Raw genomic sequence first — 15,829 nt, 5'->3', positions numbered from 1 at the left:
AACCCTTTAACTACCAGAGGTTTAATCAAGCTTAATCAACTTAATCAAAGCAAAAGCAGACTGTATTTAAATTTAAGCTTTTTTTTAACTGGTCTAAGCAGTTTATTTTTCAGCAAAGATGGCAGAAAATCGAAATGAAGCTTTCATGTTACATTCTTGACCGTGACAGCTATACTGTTTCAGGCTTTTAGGCTCTCTTTCTTGTAAAAAGAGAGCAATTACCCGATATTTTCTTTCTTTTAACAGCGTTTTATACTGTTTTACGACTACACATCAGAAATCCAAACAAAGATTAAGATATCAAAGAATAAAGTCCTCTAAGGTGCAGAGATGCAATGTTTTCCTATCAAGCACATCAGTTGACAGGATGTTATTCTGCTTTTCACAGTTGCTGAGGGTGTAATCATAAGCAAAGATGCTGTTTTTTCTCTGTAATAGGCACCATGCCCTGGTGTGAAACCCAAAAACAACAACAACGACAACAACAACAACAAAATCTCCACCTTAATCTCAACGGGCCAAAAACACAAACACCGCATTTGATTCTAATAATGGATTTACGCATTTGAAGGAAAATTGTTTACGAACCGCAAAAGGGATTATTCGTGGACTATTAAATTCGGCTAATTCTGTGATGTGATGGAAAAGTGCTATTAAAACACTTTGACTGAACGCAACGTTACGGTAAAGTGGAGAGGCACTGAGGCAGGTTTGGCAAAGTTGACAGCGTCTCATCAGCCATTCAGAAGTGCTGAATTGAGCTCTGATCCGGAATGGTACACATAGGAACGCACATTTGACCGCACGTGAATCTATACCTTGTTAAAGCAATACCAAAATTCGCATCACAGCCTTAAGCTATATTTAGGAACATCAGATTCATGTCCGTGTCTGTATAATAGCTGAATTCAAGCTCAAACAAGCTTCCAATCCCATTTAAATTTGCATTATAAACATCGCATGACCAATAAGAGACTTTCAAGTAACCGATCAAGAGAGCGCTAGATAGGCATAAACTTGAAAATGATTTTTACATAGAAATCACTGATATACTTGACAACTATAAAAAAATGGCCAGTAACAACCTGAATAAAATGTGAAATTTTGAATTAGAAAAATTTAAATAGTATTTTCTTGTAAAAAGTACTCCAATATTGTGCAATTTACAACTTTTTTAAAAAAAAACAATTCTTTACAAAGATACAGGAGCCTCGCAGAGATGACACTTTATTCTTAAAAATACATGATACACAACCATATTGTCTGTTATTATACATTTTAATTTACACTTAACTATTATTAACAAACATTTGCTTAAGATTTTGCATGAAGTAAACTGGAAAATGAGTTTCTATGTGTTTCAAGTAGCTCTATTCTTGTTTTCTTGTAAATTTCTAAAAATGTACATGAAGTTACGTGAGAAGTAACGTTGCATGAGATTCAATTCTTTTAAGCGCGAATTAAAGCAACACAGACAAAGTTGTCATTAAGACAAAATACGCAAAAGTTTTTAGATTATTTACTGGACTTCAAAAATGTTTTAAAACGCTCACTAGGTTTTGGAACAGAGCATGTGTTTACTGTCAGATCCACAGTATGGCTCTACTGAATCCATAAAATAAAACACAAAAAGCACAAAACTGTGGGTGCCGCATCTTTCCCAGCAGGCCTCATGCTCATGGTCTCCTAACACGTTTTCTCTCCCTGCTGAGTGACAGCAGACTACAAATACCTCAGGGTACCAAACATCATCTGGCATAATAATCAACAATTATAGAGAGAGAAAAAAATCCAGACAAACCATCAGTTCGTACAAAGGCGTTACCATGTTTTAAGGCATTCATAATGCTAAATAACATTATTTTTATGCACGGTGCACAATGTATCTTTTTGTACCAACACAGTTAATATCTTTTCCTGATTTTCACTCACCTGATTTCCTGACAAATAAATATGCATTTAGGTTTTTAACAAAATAGGACTCTAAAAAGCATGTGCGGTCACTGCTGTAGCTCACAGCCGTGGTGAGTGTGTGCAATAGGTGTTGAATGTTGGATTTACCTGCCCACAGGCGAGCCCCATTCCCCTTTCCCCCATTCCATGAGGACATGATAGATTCAGCTCCAGGGCATCAGCGCCAGACTCCTGTGAGATGGATGCAGAAGCCTCCGATTATTTACAAATAAATTCAATGCATTTTTCACCTTTGAATCACAATCAAGTTGCGGATTTTCACATGCAACCCTCACACATGCCACATACACATGCAATATATGGAGGAGAAAAAACGAAATGAATGGCATCCACTGCATAGTTCTTTTTGGACACAATTCACTAAGGATTCAAGCAAATTAGACAATATACAGCAAAAATAGATTACAACGGATTCTCGTGTGCTTTACTGAAACTGCATCACTGTGATCCAGACACAGATGAATTGGATGTACGTTTACATTTGAATTACTGAATTGAATTACTGCTCTCACGGTCAATAGAAAATGTGCTGTAGAAAGACATATTTGATTAGTTACAATTAATCCTGTTTGTAAGAATTTATAATTGGGCAAATTCATATTTTAAAAGAAGCAGTCACTTAAAAGAATACAAATTTGTTTAATGTTAATTGGTGCCGCTCTATGTAGGAATGGGAAGCAGGTCTTTGAGCTGAAATACAGCAAAAATTGTTTAGTGAAGAAAATTTAGAATAAAACCTAAAATTAGATTCAAATACAACAACAACAAAAATGTAATCAAAATAAATCATTCTGTCATATTTTTTTTAATCATGTCATTTTAACCATTTGTGACCCCGGACCACAAAACCTTAAGTGTTGATTCTAAATTTATGAAAGTGGAATAAATAAGCTTTGCATTTGTGTATGGTTTGTTAGAATGGGACAATATTTGGCAGAAGTACAACCAGTGGAAAATCTGAAATCTGAGGATGCAAAAAAAAAAAAAACAGATTAGGAAAACCGCTACAGTTAAATAGTTAACAGTAAAGTCCCGTAAATTTTGTTTGAATTTAATGGGGTTTTTTTTCTTTAAAATCACGTTTCTTGTTAGTTTTTCTTATCAGTTATGTTTATTAGGGTTGAATGTTACATCTAGTGTTGTTAAATACATTTTTATTGCATATTTCAGTTTAATGAGTCTCACCATGATAGTGTTTAGTGCTTGTGTGAATGATACTCAGCATCTTCTATATATGTTACTATTCAAAAGATACTTGTGCTGGGCTTCGGTTCAACATGTGACTTTCTCATTACCACCTCCATTTGATGGCTATTAGCATATCTGAAAGGTTTAAAACTGATTTCAGTACTTTAATAGGCTGGTATATTAACATTATATCAGTATATGAAATTACTGTATTTAACTGTTTAAACTGTAAAACCTAAAACGTCAATGTATTTTTTTTAAGGTAGAATTCCGGCAACCACAGCTGCTGTTTTTTTAACATAAATTTCGAGGATTTTTTACAGCGTGGTTTTGTGGTCCAGGGTCACATTTACGATAAAAAAATATATATTTTTTTTATCCACTTAAAAAAGTCAATGGAGTTTGGACCTCACAGACATTCTCTGTATGGACAATTTTCAAAAAAATCGTCAAGCAAGTAAGTAAAGTAGGTTTTGTTGTTTCCAAGGATGCCATACCAAACTTGCAGAAACTATAATGAATCATCAAGAAACAACTCAAACACAACAAAATTCCTCAATGCACTTCAGCAAAGAATGCTTTTCTTTTATTTTTACATGTACAGAGCATAACTAATCGCATATGCAGTCTTCCTGCATTGTACTTTCAAATAATCTTTTCATGCAATCTAAGTCTATTCACCACGCGACGGCGAAACGAAACACAAAAGACACACACGCACAAGCTAATAAAGAATATAACTAAAAAACAAACAATTTTATTGTTTATCAGACTCAAGCAGATGCAAACAATGAGCGAAGCAAATCAACGCTGACTGAGACATCGGCTCTAAAATAGATGAGAGCGGTGATAAGTGTTCCACACGGATGCATGAGAGACGAGCGAGCGAGCGGGCGGCACGCAGACCGGGGTGGGGTGCGTAGCCGAGCCGAGTTTGACAGGCAATTACAGATCCACGGGGGCTTTAAACCACATCACATGGGGGATTTAAACAATTACAAAAAGCTCTACAAACCTGCCACAGTGACTCCATCTGTAGATTTATGATTTTCCGCAGACTGACAGCCATTAAAGGGGGAAAAGAATAATAAGCATTTTAGCCTTACAAAGTGCAGAGGACCATGAGGTGGGCTGATGCTATTTATCACTGTCAGCCGGGGGAACGGGACAAACCTGCCGCTCTTACAGGATTAGGCCCCAGATTTCATGGTCAATTAGGACCGAATACAGGTACAAAATGGATACAATGTGCCGTGATCCCAAAGCCAATTATCAATAATGTTTAATTTCACCCGGTTTCTTTTAAGCCCTTTATAGAACGAGGAACGGGAGGAGGAGGAGGACGAGGAGGAGGAGGAGGGGGCAGGCTTTCCTTTTCGCCCTCCCGTCCAACAAAAGGGGCGACACGCACACAGTGAATTAAGTGCTATCATCTCTCATCACGGTAAGCTGCTTTCAGAGAGAGAGAGGCCAGCAAGATGACTGTTTGATATTGCGGGCTTAGTACTGAGAAAAGGGATAGATTTAAAATAAGCCAAAGGAAGCAAAAACAACAACAACAAAACCGCCAAGAGCATTTTGCCGGGACACCGAGCTCTCTATTTTCTAGCTGTATGAATCGTGAAATACAAGTGTCTGTTTATGGAGAAATAAAGCCTTTGGATTCATAACTAGGAAGAAAAGTCACAGCCACAACGCTGGGGGTGTCTGGATAGTTGCCAATGCATTACTATAGGGTTGATAAGGTGTTCAAAAGAGTCTCTATGATATTTTGGTCTCTAGATTCACGTAAGGACAAAGCATTTGAAGAATTTCATTTAGAACCTGTTGCATTTTCTTTCTGAGACTGGCTAGTTACCTTAATTCTTCTGATATTTGGTAAAACAGTTACGTGGTCCTGTTTCAAGTAAATTTTGGACTCAACATAACAAAGAACCAACCAACTATCCAGAAATTTGCCTTTTCATTTAAAAATATATTTTGGACTCTACAGGCAATATTGTTTTCTAGGCACAGGCATGATGCCTGCTGGAACTGATGATTGGAAATAATTGGTAATTAATACAGTATATAGACTATAAGCACAGACAGCTTCTCTACATCTATCTTGCAAATTAAACATGCCACTAAAAGCATTTTCTTTTAATATTCTGACAAATAAAGGTTCTTTTTAGTAAAACATTTAGGTGCATTTTAGGAACAAAGCAAACAAACTACAAATACCTCAACATATGCAGCGCCAGATTTGTTCAAAACCTAGCAATAGTAACAGTGACGACAACTTCAATAAACACCAATGACTGTGCACTGCAATCCACTTAAAGCACTTCTAAAGCTTTTGATTACAATTAAAGTAATCATAAAGCACCAAATTATCAACTATAATGACCAACCACAGTATTTTTTTGCGAAAAAGGGTATGATCCAAAAAAAGTAAAAAGATACGGATCAAACCTGACACTGTCTTTGATGAGGATTATCAACTCTTAAGCTGATAAGGACAACATTAGCCATCGCTGTCATACTCCCTGGATCAGAACAGCTAGTTTGACCTCACAGGCATTAGAGAAAGTGAAAGAGAAGGAAAAAAATGCATTCAAGAGGCGAGAGGAATGACAACAAAATACACTATAGACAACAAATCTTGTCTTACTAACAATACTTATTAATAACCTAAGCAAACTGACTTGCATAGAACGATAATTTATAGACATTCAACCAAAATCGGTTGAATCTGCCTCCTGGTCTTTCACATGGTGTCGTCATAGAACAACACCCCACTAAAACCACTATAAGCAACATTTTAGGAATACAACACATAAAATGTCCCAACTATATGACAGATATCGCTGAAATAGGTGTCCTGAGAAATCAAATATCTCTCTGTGACACCCCTAGGCACTATATTAAAAAAAAGTCAGCGATGCTCCAGTGGAAGCTGAAACTGTACAGAAACAGTCTCTTAAGAGCAGGGTTGTGCATTTATAACTGAATTGGGAATGTGTTTATGGAATAAAATGAACTGAAATTAAAAAGAAAACAAAGACATATTTTTGTAATTGGAAATTGCCCAGACAAAATATGAATGTTGGCACAAAAAAGCCTTATTTGAAAGCTTTCTGAAAAAAAAAAAAAAAAAAATTGAAACTGTATAAGCCTTACAATTAGAGCACAGACAGACAGACAGAATTGGGCAGGCAGACAAGCAGACAGATGACAGACAGACAAATAGATACAGAAAGACAGACAGATAAATAGATAGACAGACAAATACATACAGACAGACAGAGAGAGAGACAGACAGACAGACAGATAGAACAGTTTATTAGTTTATATCACCCTCATATTTTGAGCGAGAGACAGATGCAGCAGTGCAGCCTGGGAATCTGGCATTTGAGTGACAGCAATGAGGCTTTTATTAGTTTAAATTCACGTATTCACAGATTCCGTAGCTATGCCACTCACGAACAACCGCACATCGTGCACTTATTATTGGGCCTGCTTTTAGCCATTTATCTGCAATCCACTGTTCCTTTTTCTTCTGCCAACTTTCAATTGGATAAAATAGGAACAGCTCACGGAGAGACTTTGACATTTATGAATTATAGCCTCAGGCACATCGTTATGATGTAATATTTCTCTCAAAGGCAGCGATTTTATGGAGGGGAAAGTAGCTGAGGAGAGGTGGCGGCTGCAAGTAGAATGGTTTACTTCAGACTGACACTTCTGTGAGGGGAAAAGAGAGAGAGTCTGGATGATACACAGAGAAAGAGAGAGATGGGCATGCAAGGGAGGGAAAGAAAGCATGAAAAAAAAAAAACTTTTAAGTAGTATCCTTAGGCGAGGAACAGTGTTAAGTGTTCCCTTAGATTTCAAAGTGGGAATGAATGGTTGATTCTCTTTGAAAACGGAGTTGCCATGGCAACTGAGCCTTTATTTCATATTTGCTGGCACAGGTAGCTAAACAGCAGACGCGAAGAAGACGAGGCATTCAGACCACAGAGGAGTTCACAGACCACTAAAACCCACGGCGCCAGACGAGGTCCAAAGACAAACGGTCTTTCACCGCTTCACCCCGATCGTCCTTATCTCCCGCTCATCCCTTTCTCGTTTCATCTCTGACAACAGATCAATGCTTTCACTTTCATCCAGTATAGGTAAAAGAGCAAGACCTTCAAATCAGTCTGTGCTCGTTTTGTTGGGGATTTTTTTCAAGCTTAAAGCGCAAAGTGAAGTGTGGTGTGACATGGCAGCCGTACCCTGAAGCGATGTTCTCACCGTACTTTACATCATCAGCTTGCCTTATGAATACACAATATGCAAAATGTACCTGGGCTCCGGTGACGGGGGATGTCAGGCGAATACATAATGACAGTAATATGGAGGGGGGTGGGGAGGCAGGAAATACCAGATGTCCATCTTTGCCGTTAGTAAAAGAGGGTTTTGGGTGGGTTTGACAGGCCGGTTTAATGAGGTGAGAGAGAGGATAGGACGACGCGTCGATGTAATCGATAGCAGAATTAACACATTGACATACAGACTGTTTACTTTCAGCCATTTTCTCTGCACAATTAAGCGCCTGAGATCTGCAAGTCAACTATGATTAATCCCGGGGTCACTCCACTGTCTCTCTCTATTTCCACTTAAAGTATCAAGGCCTGTGTTTATAACTACAAATGTGTGTGTGTACATGGCGCGTAGACGTATCTGAGCACTTCACCTCTATAAAGTGTTTGTGTGTATGCGTACGGCAAGGGCAATGCATAACTCACAATCAAAGAATAGGCTCCCTTCCAATTTAAGTGTGAATTTGAATGAAATTGTGCTACCACAATTCAAATTCAGTTCAAATTCGCAAACTGAATTGGAACCGAAAAAGGCATTCTAAATTTCATTTGACTTTTTTTGGGTAGATGCCATTTGAAGTTGAAGCCATTTTGATTTGATGCCATCTTGGAGTTGGTGCTGTTTGAGAGTGATGTCAATAAAGGGCTCTTCTGTTTTTGGGTTGGGCCATTTGGAGATGACATTTTGGGGTTGATTCTATTGATACCTTTTGAGAGTTAATGTCAAATGTGTTCAGGGCCTTTTTGGAGCTGAGGCAGTTTTCAGTAGATGGAGTTTGGGTTTGATGCCATTTTGGTTGACGTTTTTTTTGGAGTTAAAGTTGTCTGCATTTCGGGAGTTATGGTGCTTGGAAATGATGCTGTTTTGGAGTTTATGACAATTTAGGTTGATGCCTACTTGGTAAGGCTGGGTAAATAAATTGATGCATTGCAATTAAAGAAATTATTCTGCATCGATTCTGGGATTTACAGAATACATTGGGATACTCTCTCAAATCGATTCTAAGATGGCACTGCATGCTATTGAAAAAGCTATAATTCTTTGCACACACTAAAATAATAATTCATAAAGTTTGAAAAGGTTGAAGTGAATTACAAGGGAGTTCACAGCAGGGTGTGTTTACTTTAATCTTTAAGCATTCTGAGCTCTGACTTTATGTGAAATGCACATTTTGTGAGCATTTGACTGTGATCAAAACTAGATTAGAATTAAACTAGACCAAAAACTAACCTAAATCTAATTGATTCCAGAGAAACCGATGCATCACTTCATCATCGCTGTTTGCAGATCAACGTTGATGTTGTTTGAAGCTGATAACATTTTAGGCCGTTTGTCTTTTTGGAAGTGTCGTATGTTGATGCTGTTAGGGGCAGATGCCAATTGAAGTTTATGGTTCCTTTTACAGTCAATGCTGTTTTGGAGTTGATGCCAGTTGATGCCTCTTTGGGATTGAGGCCTTCTGCAGTTGATGTCATTTTGGAATTAATGAGGTTGATATCAGCTGATGCTCATGCCATTCGAGGCTGTTTACATTTGATGCCTATTGAAGATGCAGTTGATTGCAGTTGCAGTCGCCTTTTTGGGGTGATTGAAGCCATCTGCAGTTAAAAGCATTTCGGGTTGATGCTGCTTAGTTTCACTGCAACATCCTGGGATCTGGACAACTCTATTCTCACAGATGGACCAGCCTGATGATGTCTGGTCTGGGAAGTCCTCTCATTTTTTCTCTTCCATCCTTCCTTCCCCCTCTCCATCTCTCCTCCCATCTCATCCAACCATCAGCGGCTCACTCCTTGGCATCCTCTGTCTCATCCCTCTCAGCTTCTTGGCAACATCAGATTAGTTGCTTCCGAAGAGCATTTCCCGTAAATGTAGCCTACTTTAGATCCAGGATTAGCTGCCAGTGATTCAATAAAGGGCTTTTTTTTGGATAACAGTAAATGTTGGTTTTGCAGTTTGGTACAGGACAGTATGCGATGGCGTGGGTACACATGTGGTGTTATCAAAAGAGCCAAATTATCCCTAAGGGAAGAGGTTATTATTTCACAACTGTGTGTGTTCACAAATTAGCATAACAAAGACTCACCTCTGCCATTTTGGCAAGCTCGGTCCAATCAGCTTTGTTGTAGCTGCACATTATGCTGGATATGACAATCTATGGGGGAGAGAAGAATGAGAAAGAGAGAGAGAGAGAGAGAGAGAGATTTCAGCATGGACAGAATTCAAGAACAGGTTTTCTTTGTCTCACCTTGTGGCCTTTAACAGAGGCCCGTTTCATTGTGCACAAAAGGTTTCCCCATCAAGGTCCCATTTCAGCACATTATAAAATGGATCTGAAGGCCATTATCTTGTCTTTAAAAAGCAGCTGCCGCCTTCTCCTCAACCCTCAAAGTCACAAAATCAATATTTATAATTCACAAGACCAGGACAAATCCACTGTTGCGCTGCCTTTATTAAAACAGTATCAAGCCCCAGAGCAGGGTGTTAGATAAGAGCATTTGCTGGATTAGCCTGCACCGTTTGTTGTTTCTTTTTTCCTTCGGACACACAATAAGCCAGTCATAAAACAGGTTACGGAAGGTCTGTTTCTCAAAAACAACTCCTGGTTTTCAGTAATCACCGACATAAAAAGCTTTTGAAACCGTACCGAGTGTACCATAGCACCAATTCTCCAGAGATGGACTTTCTGCCCACACTCGCGAGAGGAAAGAGTAGCTACCAGGTCAACATTTCAGCGCACTATGTCCCTCGTCGTGATATTTCTCCAGGAAAAATCTAACCGTGTTAACCGCATATGTGGCCGCACTCCATTATGTGCCTAATAGCTGCAGAGATGTGGAGAAAAACCCTGCAATGAAGGCCAGCCTATCTTGTGTTCCTTGGTCCAACAACGCGATTACATCTAAACTCTTGTCTCATCAGATGTCCATGACTTACACTCGGCGCTGATGAGGTGGAGGTGGGCGGCACGGGGGACGGTGAAGATTGGTGCTAACAACAGGAGAACAGGAGTCCGGGGAGACTCGGAGAAAACTGATTTCATGGGAGGATATTAAACTTGGAGGCTGTGTTGTCCCCCCGGGACAAATTTCCGCTAGATATAAATCTCTCGGGCATTACGCTTTCCCAAAAGCAGCAGGCAGTTAGGCGCTAAGCTTAGCCCACCTACACGAGAGCAGAAAATATTGCCAAGTTTTAGGGGGCAAATAAAGTTAAGCACTCTGACATTTACCGCCGAGATTTACAGTACAACACTGACATATAAGTGATATTTGATACACCCTGAAATAGTGTTTGGTAATATTACCATAAACCTCAGGCCATCGGCGAGCAACAGCAGGGTTGCTAAAGAAGACGAAGAGATCAACGCTGCAGGCTTCATTTCGGTTATTATACGAAACGCTGGTATTCTGTTTTGATTTGGGCTTGACCTTTGCTTGCTTTAACGTCACGTTATTGCAGAACAGCCCTTGAGAAGCTGGAGAGGGATCCAGTTTTAAGTTTATTAACAACAATCCAGCCTGAGCCCCCCTGCCGGAGCGTCACATTAACCGATGCCGAGGCTGCGGGGTTCGAGAAAGATCGGGGATTACCTGGTTATAAGCTCAATAACCTCCCTCCGGGCGAGCGCCTCCGAACCCACCTTACACTCTAACAATGTGTCTCCATGGAGATGAGTCACCTGGAGGCCATATGAGAACATGTGGAGCGATGATTCTCTAACGCAGTGCTGTGACCATTTCCTAATAATGGGAAAAAATGGAAGCACTGATAACGGCAAACCACAATTTGTCCAGTTCAGAGCCACAGCAGCCAGAGCAGCATCCTGATGAGGTTTTCTTTTTCAGGAACGGTAAAGAGAGCGTTTAAGCGCAGCGGGTGTACGTGTGAGGGATCGGTAGCTATGAATTGCGCGAGAACCAAAGAAACCAGAAAGTTCACCAGCCTGACCTCTCCCTCGCACACTGACTAAATTAATAACAGACTATAATAACTATAATCGCGCTAACAATATGCTCAGACTAAAGCGTCCGATGGTTAGACAATAGTTACTTCAAAGGAACATAAAAACATTCATTCAATCTTTTGTTTGATGAAGGTTTAGAGACGAAATTTGAGTGTTTTTATTATTTGAGTTCTGGTGTCTATTTTTGCCTATTCGTCTAAATTCTTGAACACAAAAAAAGCAAGTCTAATTTCCACCAGCCTGATCCAAAACTCTTTTTATATGGTTTGAAATTCAATCAGATTTTTACCTCAGTTGTGTCATGGCAGGAAGACCTTATTAAAAACTCAATATGCCAATTTTTTTTCGTTTTTTTTACCTTCATATTTGGATACTGCTCTTATGAAAATCTGCTCTCTAAAATCGAAACGAGTTGCAGTTTGTTTCATCTTTTAACAAAAACATAAGTATTTAAAATAAAAACATTAAAAAAATAAAAAAAAAAAACTAAAGAGCTTCTGCGTATTTAAATGTGTATGAATAGCTAAACATGTTTATGATTAGCTTAAGCAGATATTACATTTTATATATTCTTTTCCAGGAAACAGCAAAAATACCCTACACTCGTGGCATACAAATATGTCAGCTCAACTTTCTGTTTTAACAGGAAATACGCTCGTCAAGCAATTTCTTAAGGTGCTACGGCAGCAAAGCATATCTCAGCTCAGTCGGGGCCCTTAAAAGAAGCTTCTCTCTTTTTCTCTCTCTACTCTCTCTTCACCTTGTTTCAGAAAGAAGCGATACATCTCTTCTGCTTTCATCCTCAGTACAAAAGCCGCCCCAGTGAATGCTGGGCATCACTTCCATTAGTGCTGCCCGTGATTGCCGTCAGAATGTCCTGCAGAAATCAATTAATCCTTTGATATTTCTTGAGCACAAAAAAGAAACCCAGATACAAGAATCTTAGAAGTGAACAAATGAGTTGTCATTTTGTAATTTCAGCAAGCATATGCCGCTCCTGCTGTACCGATACGACGGCTGAATAAAAAAAAAAAAATGTACTTATGGATGGAGCTAGCTCACATCATAAATATTTGGATTTCATTAACAAACATGAGGATCACATTACTATGAATAATAAATGGAACAATGAGAAATGAATATTGAAATCATATTCAAATTTTATGACTTCAGAGCCAAACCACTGAGGAAAAATTGAAAATAACTCACTGCCACAGAGTCCCATGCGGATTTTACCAAGACCTCCTCCCATACATTGTGCGGAAGAGATTACAGATAACAATTTTTGCTTCTCAACATGTTCATGTGCATATCTACATTCATTAATGTACAAATAAGACAGCAGCCTCTCTGGTTAAAGACTCTAATTCAAGCTGAATGTTTTAATATTCTTACACCTTGTCCAACTAGCAACGGATCCATAAAAATCACATCACTAAGTAGCAGGGACTGTCAACACTGTGACACATCATGACATTTTGACGGACTCGTGCATTCTATTTTTGACGTGTCACGCTAGGTAGCCCCGCTGTGAATCTCACTGGTCCATTTTCTCAATACAATGTTCCACAAAGCTCTTCTATCCAACTTACATTGTCAGGAAAGTCGGCTTTGAGTTCCGTCACACTCTGGCACCAATAGGCAGCCGTCTTCTCGCTGATCAGCTCAATGTTCAGGAAGGAGCCCTGCCCGGGACCAAAAAGTGGTCCAGAAGTAGTTCCACGCACAATACGCGGAGACACATTGGTGACCAAATCCTGCATGAAGAGAGAGAAAAAAAGAGAGATATGGATTTAAGCAGTTACCATTCAGATCAAAGACTCCTTCAGAGGTGCACGACCTCACGGCACCTCCATTAGCGACTAATAATTAGCGTGCTAAGGGAAAAGACCTACACCTACAAATTTGCCTCGCTCCGACTATCCCAACAGACTCCACTGCTATAAAATATGCTCCGCGGCTATAATTTCCATGTAGAACAACATAAAGAAGACAATTACGGCCATATTCTACAGAAATTCATGACACAAATTCAATAGCGTTATTTCTCCTTCCCTCTCCCAGGGGGCTTTGAAGTGGAGCTAAATTCATATTTAATCATACACGTTTGAAATTGTGCCGCGCAGTAGGGAAAATGAAGTCTACTTGAACCACAAAAAAGGGTTTTTACATTACAAAATAAAGTCATTCATCCATCAGTTCGCACTAATATCTTCCCTTTCTTACACTTTCTCATACTACATTTCATACATGTAGCAGAGGCTTGTCTTTTCTCAAAGTGCCAGCATGCCCACAAGCCTTGATAGATGTGCTCTGTACTACATTAAGCAGGAGTTGAAAATTCATCTCTTGGCATTAGAGTCCCAAAGGATTCCCTGCCAAACCGCTATAATATTCATCACTGATTGGATGTATAGAGTACAGGTCATCCTGGCCGGACAGTAATCAGTCCACACGGTAAATTAGAAGCCAAGCTAATGAAGCTGGCAGAGTCACGAGGATCGTGGCATCCGGTGAACCGCTATTGGCTAATGGCTTTGGCCCTCAATATGAGGTTCACCCAAGCCAATGAATTGATGCTCTCACTGATGTAGATGCATCTTCTGGGGATTGAGCCAAGAAATCTGTTGTGTCTCATTTCAAACCTGTGTAAATGACAAAATGAGATTATATTTACAGGTTTTTTTTGTGGCGAAGCTGAAGATGAGCCATTTTTGGTTCCCCGAAAAAACTTTCAGTGAGCAGGTCTTGTGTATAACATTAAAAAGTATAAAGGTTCCTCACTGGCTTTGATGGTTCTATAAAGAACATTTAACTTCCACAGAAGATTTCCATTTCACAAAAGGTTCTTTGGATTATTAAAATGGTTCTTTTAGTAACTGTTCACTTGAAAGTTCTAAGAAGAACCTAAAATGGCTCTTCTATTGATGAAAAGGTGTGAAAACACACTTTTTTTAAGTGTTCCATAAAAACCATACACTGTTAAAAGGCTACTCCACTCCAAAAAAAAAAAAATGTTTTAAATTACCCACATGTTGTTCCAAAGCTTTGTTTATCCTCGCAACGCAATATATTTTGGATGAAAACCAGGAGGCATCGTGAGAATAGTCCATCTGCTATCAGCGGTTCAACCGTAACATTATGAAGGTACAAAAATACGAGACACGTACACTACGAGACATATATTTAACAATTCAACACCACAAGCTCATCGTAGCATACCATACTTTTCTGGGTCTTAACAGTCAATGGGACAGTCCCAAGCCTCCTGGTTTTTAGCCTAAATATATCTTAATAGTGTTCCGAAGACAAGCCAAGCTTTTACAGGTTTGGAACGACATCGGGGTACGTGAATACTGGCCAAATTTAAATTTTAGGCTGGGGTAACCTTTTAAAAATAAAGGTTCTTTATTGGCATAAGGTGTCATGAAGAACCTTTATTTTTAAGAGAGCGTGGTTCTCTGACCCTGTCTAACATAGTAAAAGTAAAAGTGCACCATCTCCTCAAGGTATCATTCATGTCTGTAGCCCTAGGGATGTGTGGGACAAGATATGCGCTGACGCTTAAGAAGGTTAGTTGGGTTTGTTCTAATCCTTAGCAAGCATCATTAATTAAAGACAAAGAGGGACTCGTTTTAATCCAATGTGTCTAAGACCGCGGAGCTAAGAGGCTAAAGGGTTAAGAAATTACATTCCGTGTTTCGTCTTCTTCTCTTGCTGTGAAAATTGAACCGATAAACTCAACAGAACAAACAAAAGGGAGTGACAGCTTAATCCTTTGAACTCTGATAAACCATCCATCATAATTTAACAGTGTGAGAGGACGATTTGCATATCCTAATTAGAACCTACGCCTTTACAGAACAATTACAATAATGGCACGCAAACTTCATTTTACAACATTTGAGCACTTTTCAAGCTACGGAGGGAAGAAACTTTCATTGAAAATGTGATCTAATTAGCATAAATATGATTTAGAATGAGGCTCCAAATATGTGGTTTGTTTTTGTATTATTCATTAGGCATTTTTAATTCATTTTAATTAATTTTTGCACAAGTTTATTTATTTCTTGTGCTTGCAAATCATTAAATCATTATTGTTACTGCCCATCTTCATGCTTAGGTATTTTAACAAACTTTCAACTATAAAAGTATTAAACGTATAGCTCATGCTGCGGACATAAATGACACCTGAAATCATGCAGCATGTTGAGAAAAAGTGTGAACAGGCTTTTGATTTTTTTGTCAGGAGGATTAGGGGCAGGAAAAAACAAAAAGGAAAACCCACATATCTAGAGACGAAAATATAGAGGCTATGAAAAGCAAAGCTCTAGTTCACCAGAGACCCTCTAG

The 15,829-nt window shown here is 39.0% G+C and overlaps 1 protein-coding gene across 4 annotated transcripts in view; it reads right to left on the bottom strand.

Moving 5' to 3' along the window:
- dpyda.1 (dihydropyrimidine dehydrogenase a, tandem duplicate 1) overlaps positions 1-15,829 on the bottom strand; it is a 160,107-nt gene that overhangs the window by 51,346 nt on the left and 92,932 nt on the right. For 2 of the 4 annotated variants that reach the window (XM_043226860.1, XM_043226859.1), the window contains exons 14-16: positions 13,069-13,233; positions 9,596-9,664; positions 2,062-2,145 (exon numbers count right to left, since the gene is read on the bottom strand). In XM_043226860.1, the coding sequence (XP_043082795.1) occupies positions 2,062-2,145; positions 9,596-9,664; positions 13,069-13,233 (318 nt within the window). Of the gene's footprint in view, positions 1-2,061; positions 2,146-4,177; positions 4,221-9,421; positions 9,532-9,595; positions 9,665-13,068; positions 13,234-15,829 lie in introns of those variants that run through there. The other 2 variants (XR_006247971.1, XM_043226861.1) reach the window with 2 other exon arrangements.

Source organism: Puntigrus tetrazona, chromosome 24 (genome assembly GCF_018831695.1).
Source record: "Puntigrus tetrazona isolate hp1 chromosome 24, ASM1883169v1, whole genome shotgun sequence".
NCBI lineage: Eukaryota > Metazoa > Chordata > Actinopteri > Cypriniformes > Cyprinidae > Puntigrus > Puntigrus tetrazona.
The sequence above is the reverse complement of the archived record's forward strand: the minus strand, read 5'-3'. Positions and strand labels throughout refer to the sequence as shown.